This window comes from Chiloscyllium plagiosum, chromosome 20, assembly GCF_004010195.1.
Source record: "Chiloscyllium plagiosum isolate BGI_BamShark_2017 chromosome 20, ASM401019v2, whole genome shotgun sequence".
Taxonomy (NCBI): Eukaryota; Metazoa; Chordata; class Chondrichthyes; order Orectolobiformes; family Hemiscylliidae; genus Chiloscyllium; species Chiloscyllium plagiosum.
The window spans coordinates 26,556,339-26,568,881 of NC_057729.1; the positions used below are offsets into that span (position 1 = coordinate 26,556,339).

Sequence of the window (12,543 nt, forward strand, 5' to 3'; positions counted from 1 at the left end):
AGGCAGTTTATAATGCATATGATATAAAATGCATTCATATTTCATTTCTTGCTTACGTCTTAAAAGATGTTGCAAAAATAAAATCATTGCAGTCTTTCTAATGTAGCAAATTAGATGAACTTAGCATGACAACATTTCACCACATTGTTTAAGTTACTGGAATACCTATTCTAAATTTGGTAATCATACCATGATGTGTCAATTGTTAGCTGGATTTAAATGTGCCAGCAAAATAAACTGCATGGTGATGACATTTCTAACTATTTATGTCCAGTTTAAAAATGCAAAAAAAATGCCAGCTTTAGTTTGCATGTTAGCCACAGACATTGCTTACTTTATTGTAAACTAAACATGGAAAAAAATTAATATTGGAGGTGCCATTACAGGACAAACAAAAACAAAGTTGCTATTCACAGTCTGGAGAACATTTTTATTGGATTCACAAACTATGCCAACAAAGTACAGATTCAACTGACTTAACTGCTGTTTAAACAGCCTATTGTAAACTTAATAGCAAAAATATCTGTGCATTCAAAAACAATAGTTATAGTTTCAATACTGCATCTATCTTGGCAGTGTGCATTCTCACATCTAGATGTACATCACTTTGGTTCTTTTAGAAGTCGGAATTCTCTTCAGAATAATCGTTTGCATCACCATCATCTGACCTCACTGAAACCCGGAAATGGCGCCTCAGGAAGCCACCATATCTTTTTTGATTATCCCATTTATATCTTGGTCTACCAATTCTTCTCATGAAACCCCCATATCTCTTTTGCAGCTCCATATTTTGATCTTCATCACCAAGTTCAGCATTTCTCTTGAAACCAAAGCCTTTCATGAATCCTCCATAACGCTTTTCCTCTTGGGTGTTGGGGCTGACACTACTTTTTTCCAGTAGATTCTCCATTGCAGCTGCAAGTTCCTGAGTATTCTTCTCTAATTCAGTGGCATCCCTGTTACCAAACTTTGGCAGAATCCCTCCATACTTCAGATTTTGTCCATTGTAACCATTTTGTTGGGCTAATTGTTTGGCATAAATTCTGCTCTTGTCGATCTTCAAGAAGCCCCCATCATGATTACGCTGTTTTCCAAACGGTGTCTCTGCACTCTCATCTTCCTTTTCATCAGTGCCTAGGTCAAGAAGGGCTTCATCCACAATGCCAAAATGGTCAGGCTTGTATGAGTGAAATGCTTTGTCACATTTTTCCCACTCATTGGTAGAAAGTACTACCCCTTCACACTCTAAAGTGCAGGTCTGGAAAATAGCAATCAGAAGACAGCACTTTTCACAGCTACATTAAACATTCATGAGTCCTTAATCCACACAAAATCGAGAGAACAATTTTATTAGACTCAAAGAGGCCATCATTTGTAACAAATGTTAACAACTAGCCATTATATTTCATTATTTTTCAAGAAAGCACATGGAACAATGAATGTCAATTCCAGATGGTGTGGCCCAGGCTCTAATACCTAATTTGTGAATAGTGAAGGACACATTTGACCCCACAACATGTAATGGGCAGCTAATGTGTAAAAAGTAGGTAAAGAAAGAAACCCGAGATAATCTTCTGCTCCAGAGCTCAGTAGGTTGCAGTATTCACTGATGTACTTGGTACTGACATTTGTTTTGTTATAAACCTCCCAAATACGGTCATTTTCCAACTTGCACTGAAAAGCAGTTGAAAAAGTTAGACTTTGTGCATGCAAGGATTATTTAAATTTTAAACAGTAAAATGTGAAAATTACTGGCGAACAATCTCTCAGATCCTGAAAAGTAAAACAAATTTTGTGCGTAGCTCAGAGCAAGGTTTACTTTTATCTCAGCTGGTGATGTCTGACCTCCGAGTGTTGCGGACAGTTTCCGCCTCTATTTTAAAATTGCAACATTTAGGCGTAAGATCTTTCTGTAGTTATACCAGAAGAACTGCTTTACAAATTAACTTTCTTTTCAAAGACTAAACAAGAGGATCTATCCGTACATGGTTTTAAAAGGACAGTCCCGTGCTTAACACGTTCAGCAGGGAAAAGGGGTTTATTTCCGTACACTCAAACCTGGCAATATATTTACCAAGCCGGAGGGCAACCAGAGCAACGGACTGACAACAGAGAGCAGATAGAAGGATTGAAAAATTGTTAATCTTGAGCTTTAGTTATGGTCGTTCACCAGGAACCAAAGCTTTAAGATATTAGTGAACACCCCTCGGTTGACCACTTGCTGTCGGTTATGGCAGCTAGCGTTGGAATGCCCGTTTAATCTGTATTGGCTGCATTTAACGTTTTGACGACAATAAGTACCTGTAGCTATTTAACCACATTTAATTGTCAACACTATTCCATCTAGATACGTTCTGCTTCATCAGTTTCCGTCTGTTCTGCAATTGCTCGTAGTTATTAGGGGCTCCACGGGATACCGCTCATGTTGCTGCCCGTATATCACTTACTGTTTCTAGTCGCCTGGGTCCATTATATTCGGCTACATTCTACTGTATACTTCGGACCTGGAATTGAACATATTTCCATTTAACAGAAATTATTGGAGAAACTCAGCAAGTCCGACAGTATCCGTAGAGAGAAACATTCCAGTTTCATCGAGCCCGGAATGACCCCTGTTCAGAATTCAGTTAGATCGGAGTCGTTAACTCGGTTTCCCTCTCCACGTAGATGCTGCCAGATCTGCTGAGTTTCCCGACCCTTCTGTGTTTATTTCAGATGTCCAGCATCCGCAGTGTGTATTTCCAGATCTTTTGTCACGCATGGCGGCACAAAGCTAACAGTAAACATACTTTTGTGGAGGTTGGAATTCTATGTAATCTGCTGTTTGGGCATTAGTATCGGTATATATGGTTTCATCACCATTCCGAACATGTTGATTTAAATGCAGATAGAGAAACATACAACTTAACTGGACCAACTGTCGCACATAAATGACGGATTTCTTTTCTTCATAGTAGAATTAGTTAATGGAGTTTAATTAGGATGAATATCTGGCTGACTAGTATTGGTGTCCCTTAAGCTGCAGTGTCATAAGTCCCTTAAGCTTAGTGAGTTGATACGAATGAGTGAGACCTCTGAATATGTAGAGTAGGATGAGACACTGGTTTGTCACCAGTTGACTAATGTAGAAAACTACAGCTTGTACTGAGGTAGAGAGGAGTTTTATTCACGTCTGTTGGCTTTGTTTTCCGGACGGTATGGTCGGGTGTCGTTATCTTACCAATGGTTTGATAGAGCTGTCCAGGACTGAATTACAAGTTGAACACCAGTTGGCACAATCCGCGTGAACCGTGTGCAGTGGACTAAAGGACAACACCAGGACAAACACACTCCACTCCATCGCCAGCTTCTGAAACATCAAGTGTAATATTCTCTAGAACGTTGTTTCCAATTCAACATTCGGTTGCAAAAAAGAAACATATCGAGGTTTCAGATCTAAACATTTAGACAAGGATTTGGATGAATTCGAAAACAGTGTTACCTGGAAGGCGCTTACCCCGATCCCGAAGAAGCGATTACATTTTCTATTTTTATCGTCAACTTCCATCAAACTGACCTTAGTCTCTACAACTTGGATGGTTTTCAACAATGGATTCACAGAAATACCCCAAGATTGTGGAACAGACTTTGAAGCATTACGTTGTTACTTTATTTTGTCGTTACCGCCACTTGCAGAATTTTGGTTGGCTTAAGAGGTTTCTAAATTTAAACATTCAAATCGATACCTATGACAGATTCCATCCCTGTCGTGCTTGCACCTTCACGAACATGCATTTCAACACTTAAGCAAATAAAACGCATCAGCTATTCAAAAAGAGTAGAATTATGTGGCTCACTTCTTTACATCGGAAGATCTTGCCCAAAGAAAGACCCTGAATGTACAGGATTGTGCAGCTAAGACTAAATGCTAATAAAAAACTTAAGTAAACTAGATTTGAACAAGTGCACAAACATAATTCACAGTTTATGGGGGGGGGGGGGTCAGCTGTAATATCTAAAACAAATGTTACAATTCAATGAATATATGCGGGAATCTCTTGTCCCACAGATGTATTGGGTGAACCTCTGCTGATGAGAAATTTCTTGGCGAGGCAACCAGTTTAGATCTTTGTAGTGCAATTGCAAGGAATTGGAATTCTGAGCAAATCATTGTTAGCCAAAGCAAAGTGCACAGCCTTCACCATCCCCCTCAGAATTAATCGGTCGAGAACCGATCTTTGAGAATACACTCAGATGGTGTTCAGAGATCAGCAGCTGTTTAGCACATTGCTGTATAATAGAATTATTCATTTCAGGTGGAAACTGACTTTTAAATGGTCACCCAGAAAGCTATCACAAGTATGAACCCCAGAGTAGTTTTACGCTACAAACCAGTCGTTTAATCTGCATCCTTCTAGTCAAATGTACGATTCCCATCAATACCAACTGACACTTGATGAGTACTTTTAATTTACCTGGATATTTCTTGAGAACAAAAACGTCGGGATCGTTGCAGTTTTACGAATAAAGTGTTGACTCCCTTTGTGAAGCTCGCCTTCTAGAAGCCGCTCTTGTCCACACAGGCTGCTCCAGCTTTGTGAAGTGAAGCTGAGATCCAGGATTTTCCAACCTGCAGCATCCAGCGTCCCCTATTTATTTGCCCGCGGCATTGTGCTGACATTGGCGACGCTGAGCGCACGTCTTTTTTGAGCCAATGAGTACACCGATTGGATTAATTATGGACCAGCAATTTCCTCAAATGCTACCAACATATTTTATAGCATAGCTATCATACTCCCGCGCAATGTTACAAAGACAAGGACAATTCGGGGTTTAAAAATATCAGGCATTAAATTAAATACTAATTACATTTGGCTGGTGCTACTTTGATAGTTGACATTTCCTTCCTTTCAGATGCACTTTTTATGCTGGAGCCCAGCATTCGCCGTTTTAATGGAATCACTCGTTACATTTCCCCTGTATAGTTTAAACCCAATTACCTGTCATTTCTGGGCGGCACATGAACAGTTATAATTTCTCGCCGTATTCTCCAACGGTAATGTGGAGCTGTTTTAATTCGAATTGAAAATGTATGGATGAAGAGATTTCAATCAAACTGTTTCCTAACTTGCCTCTGCTTCTTGCAAGTGGACAATTAACCTGGCGCCAGAATAACACAAGATGAACAGTGTATCTTTTGACTGCCATAATTTAATCCAATTAGACAGGCTCCTGCTAAAGTTACCACATGATATTATTTACGGACAAATAAATTAACCAATGGTTTACTAACACACTGCCGACTGATCACAGGTAATTGAAGAGATTGTATCATGTTCCTGTTGAAATTAATATTTTGAGTTTCTGTATCTATATTAACACATTTTAGTAAGGTATAATTTCTCTATCAAGATTCACCTGATTTAATCATTTCTCTTTTAATCTCACAAACACACACGTAGTGTGGTACACCCATACCAACTGTCAGAGTTATATCGATTACAATATTCCAGAATCACGCAGCAAATGTGAATGTGTAGGGAGAAAGTGAACACTGAATGTTGAGGAGAATCACTTGTTACAGTGCAGACATTTGGACAAGTTGGATGCCAGTTGAACCAAAAGAGCACAGCAACGCTCCAGAAAGGGGAGAGCCGCCAATTGATTTATCTTTTTTCACACAATTTTAATCATTGCTGACGTAAATAAAAGTTCAAAATTGCCAGATCACTTGAATAAATACAATGGCGGAGACAATAAAATCAATGAATTAATTTTGGTCATGGTCACGTAATCCACTCTTTGAACATTCAAAAGAATGAGTGAAGATTTACATCTGAGGATTAGATGTCGAGGTGGAAGGAATTTGCAAATTAATGATATGTTTCAATGACATTAAAGTTGGTGGTACTTAAGAGTTTAATATTGCGATGGTAAGACTACTTAACTGTCTTCAATTTATGTGCTGGCGTGCTTCTGTTGTAATGCGTATTACTTATGTAAATTAAGTTACTTGATTTCACCATATTCAAGCAGGTTTCAGGTCTTGTACCGTGAGACATGCATCAAACTAGATACTAGTGTATATAAAACGATACCATGGGATTTGAATCTGACAAGGTATATATTATTAGTGAGCCATTTGGTACAATCACACACTTGCTCATTGCTATATATTTTAATACTCACCTTTTTCATTTGTCACTTGTTTACTATTGCATCTTTCATGTAAGAAAAGCGGTGATTAAAAAGTAGAGATAGTTGTAAAAATGGATTCCAAGTGACTCAAGCACCAAATACTAGGGGTAAACAACACCTGGATAAAAAGATGGCTTTTTTTAAAGAACGTCTTGAAAGTCATTGAGAGGAATTGAAATGCAGTGTTATTAAAGATGAAGCTTCCATAAGTAGGACAAAGGTAGCTGAAGATATGGGCTTCAATCTTAACCAAAAATAACATGGCACTTTGTAATAGAAGAATACATCGAAGGATGTGAGAAATCATAGAGGAATTTTGAGACATGGTTGAAGGTTTAAAGATTATTACTGTGGGGAAAACAATGCTTTATTGTAGGTAAGTGCTGGTATGGATGGACAGCAGGGCATAACATGTGACAAAATGTAATCTGTTGGACTTTGAATGGACTTTACTAAAAGACTTCTTAATTTTCTGACATGGACTTACAGCATGTAACTGACAGAATATTTTGCATTTAATTGTTTTAATAGCAATAATGTTATGTATTACCTTTATTAAATACTTGGAGGCCACAAAACTGTATAGCATCAGAAATTGGTACTTCACTAAGGTTTAATTCAGATGCTTTGATAACATGTGATAGAGTAAATTAGGTAGTGATTTATATATAGACACTTTCTAACCAAGGTTTAACCTTGATGGTGAATGCCACTTTTTAATGCAACAACATCACTTTGAAAACAAAGGGAAAGTCTGCACATCTGATCTACAATATCTTCCATGTACATAAGGAAGAAAAAAAAGTCTAAGGCCACTAGCTTTTGAAAAGTGCATTCAGATTAATGAACATATGAACACAAGCTGAAAATTTTAATGAATTGCTTCTTTACTTACAAGGAAATAAGAATGTTAAAAGTGATATTTCACAGTCAAGATGAAAGATGTAATCAGTTAGCATTAGTACAGAGTCATTGGTTGGCTCCTGAACGAGATGTACATGAATAATGAATTTGGACAAGACATGGGAATATCAGGAGAGTGGACTCGGAGTTATTGTCGATAAACTATCCAAGATAATAAACCAGTATTTGCTGCTATCAAGTATATAAATGCAGTTTTCATTGTTAGTGGTCATGTTGACAGCAGAATATTGGTCAGCCCAGCCTTCCTTTTAAATAAGTTAAGGTTATTTTTGTTGTCTCATCATATATGTTTTTACTACACTTAAAAACTGGGTTATATTAATGGTAGAAAGCCATGCTTACTTTCATCTTTACTATTATTCTAATTTTATAAAAGCTTGTTTGCAATACAGAGTGATGCCAGCAGTGGGGTTCAATTCCTGCATGGGCTGAGTTTACCATGAAGAACTCTCCTCAACTTATCCCCTTGTTGGATGCATGGTGACCTCAGGCTAAACCACCAGTCATCTTTCTCTCTCTCTCTGTCTCACTCCCTCTCTCTCTAATGAGAGAGCAGCCCTACAGTCTGGTTAGAAAGGATCTGTTTCCATGCTTTACATCTCTATGACTCTATGAACTGTACTTCTTTTTATGTTATTATCATTTTAAAGCTTACTTCCATGCTGAAACATGATTTTTTGCAACTGTTAAAGTTGTTGACGATCACTGGTGAGGCTAGTATTTGTTGCACATTTCTAATCCCAATTAATTGCTTCAGAGTCTTAGTGCTACTGTGAGATAAGATATGTAGGCCATACATCCCAAATACTGGTGGACAACAAGTAACACAACTTTTTGACTGTCTGCAGTCCCAGTGAATTGACTATCTTCCATTGGTCCATGTTTATAAAACTCAGGACATAGTTTCCAACATTAGATATGATTCTTCTATTGGACAGCATGTAGAAAATAATCCTGATCTCACAAAATATTGCACTGGAAAAAAATTAAGATTATCAGCTGGGCTATTAGTGTGATTTGTTTGTACTTGATAGAAGATGCATTTATTCTCAGATGGGGCCCTGTTCTTTTTAGGTAAAAAATAATAAGTCAGCATATTGCATCTTTTCACTGAGTAATGGACAATGGAGTCAACCTCAGCTGAATTTCCATGGCAATATCCTGACCAATTAGATTTGACTTGCCTGGTTTGAATTGAATCAGTTAACAGTAACAGTTAACAGTTTTGCTGCACCCCATGCTAACCATAGGCCAACCAAACAGCAGCAAACTTCTCATTCTCCATAAATTGTTACTTGCTTTCTAAAGTAGCTTTCTTGTGTTTTGGAGCTGATTAATACAAAATTGAATGTTTCAATGTCTCTTTTTGGCAGTGCTTAAGTTCTGTACTTTACATGGGAACACTGATTCTGTCATGTTTTGCATTCACAACTAAGGAAGAATGTGAAGGCACTGGGAAGGGTGCAGTGTGGAAGAGATTATGATCACTATTCCAGAGATGAAGAATTTCAGTATAAACACAGAATGGCGAAGATGGGACGGCTCCTCTTGGAGAAGAGGAAGTTTAAAGGAGAACTGGTTGAAGTGCTCAAAATCACAAGACATTCAAATAGAAAAACAGAGAGAAAATGTACCCACATGTGACAGTATCAGGAATGAGAGGGTACAAATGTAAAATAATAAATAAAAGAAACAAAAGTGATATGATGAGAAATGCGTTAATGTAACAAGTGGATAGCACTGTCTGAGAGTGTGGTGAAGGGAAACTCCCATCTTGACTCTTTAAGCTTTTACTTGCCCAATGACGTTGCAAACATTTCCTTTTGGCAATTTTCTGTACATGTGATTCTCTCTGTTACTGTCTTTCTGTGAGATACATAGATACTTGCTACATCTTCTGCATTGAATTTTAAGTAAAGACCAATTGAAAATTGATTGTTGTTACTGATCTGTCTTTCTGCACGTCATAAAAAGAACTTTGCAACATTCATAAATTAGCTAGTAACATAGCTTTGGTCACATATATTCTTGGAAATGATGTTTGTACTCACTGTTCCAAAATGACTTTCAGACTTTTGCCTCACAGCGCCAGAGACCCGGGTTCAATTCCCGCCTCAGGCGACTGACTGTGTGGAGTTTGCACATTCTCCCCGTGTCTGCGTGGGTTTCCTCCGGGTGCTCCGGTTTCCTCCCACAGTCCAAAGATGTGCAGGTCAGGTGAATTGGCCATGCTAAATTGCCCATAGTGTTAGGTTAGGGGTATGGGTGGGTTGCGCTTCGGCGGGTCGGTATGGACTTGTTGGGCCGAAGGGCTTGTTTCCACACTGTAAGTAATCCAATCTAATCTAATCTAATCTAATCTTTTGTTAAATGAGCTACGACACCTTCATAGAACTGGAAACTAAAGTCTATTTTGCCCTCCTTTCAAAGCTAAGTTCACAAATAATAACAATATACTACAAATCCAAAGTATTGAAGCCTACATTTACTCATTCATATACACAATATACACATATACTTCTATGTGCTACAAGGTCAACCTCACTGGCACCCTTATGAGTTGGGCCATCAAGTTTCAGTGTAGGATTGCTGCTGAGATAGGATGGATCTAAACAGACTTGTGGGATAATGGATACCCTGATCATGATATCATTCACTAAACATTGCAGAAACTTATGCGAGTGTCCGAAGCCACAACTTTTCACTCTAACTTAGATTATGTCAAATAATCCTACAGGAGGAAGGTGTCTCAAAAACTTTCAGCAACAAAGTAAAACTACCATGTCATGCTGCTACTTCTCAGTAAACATAGCAGTGGTGTTCTCCACTAACAATTTGCTGCCAGCTGGCAAAAAAGATGTTCACCAAACCACACAGATAACTAATGTGGTTTTTGACTTTCAGTGCTGTTGTGATGTCAAGTATGTAGGCTGTATATCCCGATGAATGATGGATCATATCAAACAACATTGTGACTGTACATGGTGGGAAGTGTGCCAATGTGCTCAACCAACTCATGCTTGAAAAACTCAGAACTCAAACATAAAACTTCCTTCTTAACAGCACTGTAGGTGTACTTACCCTCTGTGGAATAGAATGGTTCAAAAAAGCAGCTCACTATTGCTTTCTCAACCGCAATGAAGAATGGCCAATAAGTGGTGGCCCAGCAATACCAACATCCCGTTATTGAATAAAAAAATGTTTGGCTCACAGTGAACTAGAAACTACATTTATTTATACATATGGTCTTTTTCTTCATGGGCAAAAAGAAGTCCACACGTTGCAGCTTTGTCATTGAGGTAAAGACCATGAAGTCAGACAGTCACTGTTATATTCCCATGGCAATGTCCTGATCAATCAGTGTTCACTTAACTGGTTTGAATTTAATCAACTAATTAAGCATTTAACAGTTCCTGTGGCATTTCCATGTCAGCCACAGTCCAACCCCTCAGCATGCTTGCTTGGAAGGTCTGTCAAAGCAGTCCTGGTGAGTGGCTGCAGTACATCTTGTCGTTAGTCCACCCTGATGCAACTGGACTAGTGGTGAATGGAGTGATTGTTTCAGCTGGTTGACTACTGCTTTGTCCAGGTGATGTTGTGCTTCTTGAGTGTTGTTGGAGCTGCGCTGATCCAGGCAGATAAATGGAGAGTGATCCATCACACTCCTGATCTGTGCCTTGTAGATGGTGGATAGGCTTTGGATAATCAGAGAGCAAGTTACTAAATTCACACTCCTAGCGTCTGACCACGGTATTTCTATTGCTTGTGTACTTGAGTTTTGGTCCATGGTAACCCATTAGTAATGTTCCTATTGGGAAATTCAGCAATAATAATGTCATTGAATAGCAAACAGAGATTGTTAGATTCTCTCTCATTGGAGATGATGATTGCATAGCACTTGTCTGCTGTGAATGTTTGTTGCTACTTGTCAGCCCAAGCCTGAATGTAGTCCAGTTCCTGCTGCAGGTGAACATGGACTGTTTAGGTATCTGAGAAGTGGTGAGACTTATACAGTTAATGGTAAGACCCTGGAGAGTGTTGCTGAACAAAGAGACCTGGGGGTGCAGGTACATAGTTCCTTGAAAGTGGAGTCGCAGGTGCACATGGTGGTGAAGAAAGCATTTGGAATGTTTGTCCTCATTGGTCATGAAATTAAGCGTAGGAGTTTGGATGTTGCGATTGTACAAGGCATCAGTGAGGTCACTTTTGGAATATTGTGTACAATTCCCATTGCCTTCTTGCAGGAAGGATGTTATTAAACTTGAAAGTGTGTAGAAAAGATTTACAAGGATGTTGCTGGGACTGGAGGATTTGAGCTATTGGGAGAGACTGAATAGGTTGGAGTTATTTTCCCTGGAGTATTGGAGATTGTGGGGTGATCTTATAGAGGTTTATAAAGTCATGAGGGGCATGGATAGGGTAAATAGACAAGGTATTTTACCGAGGTTGAGGGAATCCAAAACTAGAGGACATAGGTTTCATTGAGGGGAAACATTTTAAAATTACCTAAGGGGCAACATTTTCACACAGAGGGTGGTGCATGCATGGAACAAGTTGAGAGAGGAAGTGGTAATTTATATTCTGCATGACTCTATGACTCTATGAGTGTTGAATGGTGCTGAACACTGTGCAATCAACAGCAAAGACTGCACTCTTCTGACCTTATGATGGAAGGCAGGTCAATGATGAATTGATTAAAGATGGTAAGACCTAGGCACTACCCTGACAAGCTCCTGCAGCTATGTCCTGGATCTGAAATGATTCACCTCCAACAACCAAAAACCAACTTCCTTGTGCTATGCATGACACAAACTAGTTGAGACCTTTCTCCATAATTTCTACTGACTTCAGTTTGTTTCAAGCTTTTTGATGCTAGACTCAGCCACAAGATGCCTTGATACCAAATGCAGTTGCTTACCTTCCTCCTTGAATTCAATTTTTTTGACCATATTGGTCTGTGGCTGCAATAAGATCTGGGTTAGTATTAATGGCTCTGGTGGAACCCAACTGTAACTTCTTGAGCAGTTAAAGCTGAGTATGTGCCACTATCAATGACAACTTTCATCATTACACTGATAATTGAGAGTACACTGATGGAATGGTAATTGGCTGGATTGAATTTATTCCTCTTTTTGTGGACAGGAGATAGCCAAATACATTTGCACAGTGTCAGGTGAATGCCTGTGTTGTAACTGTATTGGAATAGCTTGGCAATGGTGTGTGGCTATTGCTGGGAAGTTGCTAGAGCCGGTAATCTTTGCAGCGTCCAATGTCATCAGCTAATAACTTGATGTCACATGTGGTAAATCCATTTGTCTGAGGACTGGCATCTGTGATGCTGGGAACCTCAACAGGAGGGTGAGGTGGATCATCCATTTGGCATTCTGGCTGACGTTAATTGCAAAAATTTCAGATTTGTCTTTTGCATTGATGTACTGTGGT

General features: G+C 38.9%; 1 protein-coding gene across 2 annotated transcripts; it reads right to left on the minus strand.

Moving 5' to 3' along the window:
• Positions 1-250: 250 nt before the first annotated feature.
• pdyn (prodynorphin) lies at positions 251-4,624 on the minus strand. 2 transcript variants are annotated; one of them, XM_043710333.1, is made up of 3 exons: positions 4,455-4,624; positions 3,221-3,349; positions 251-1,258 (listed from the first exon to the last, which is right to left on the minus strand). In XM_043710333.1, the coding sequence occupies exons 2-3, from the start codon at positions 3,338-3,340 to the stop codon at positions 617-619; spliced, it is 762 nt and encodes a 253-aa protein (XP_043566268.1). In that variant the 5' UTR covers positions 3,341-3,349; positions 4,455-4,624; the 3' UTR covers positions 251-616. The 2 variants fall into 2 exon arrangements, with proteins under 2 accessions (XP_043566268.1, XP_043566269.1); XM_043710334.1 differs by having other exon boundaries at positions 4,444-4,624.
• Between the last annotated feature and the right edge of the window lie 7,919 nt (positions 4,625-12,543).

Excerpts from the sequence above, each read along its gene's own strand:
- pdyn (XM_043710333.1), bottom strand. The coding sequence starts at position 3,340 with ATGGAGTGGAGTGTGTTTGTCCTGGTGTTGTCCTTTAGTCCACTGCAC. Across the intron at positions 1,259-3,220 it reads ACAGCTCTATCAAACCATTG|ACCTGCACTTTAGAGTGTGA; the intron begins GTAAGATAACGA and ends GCTATTTTCCAG.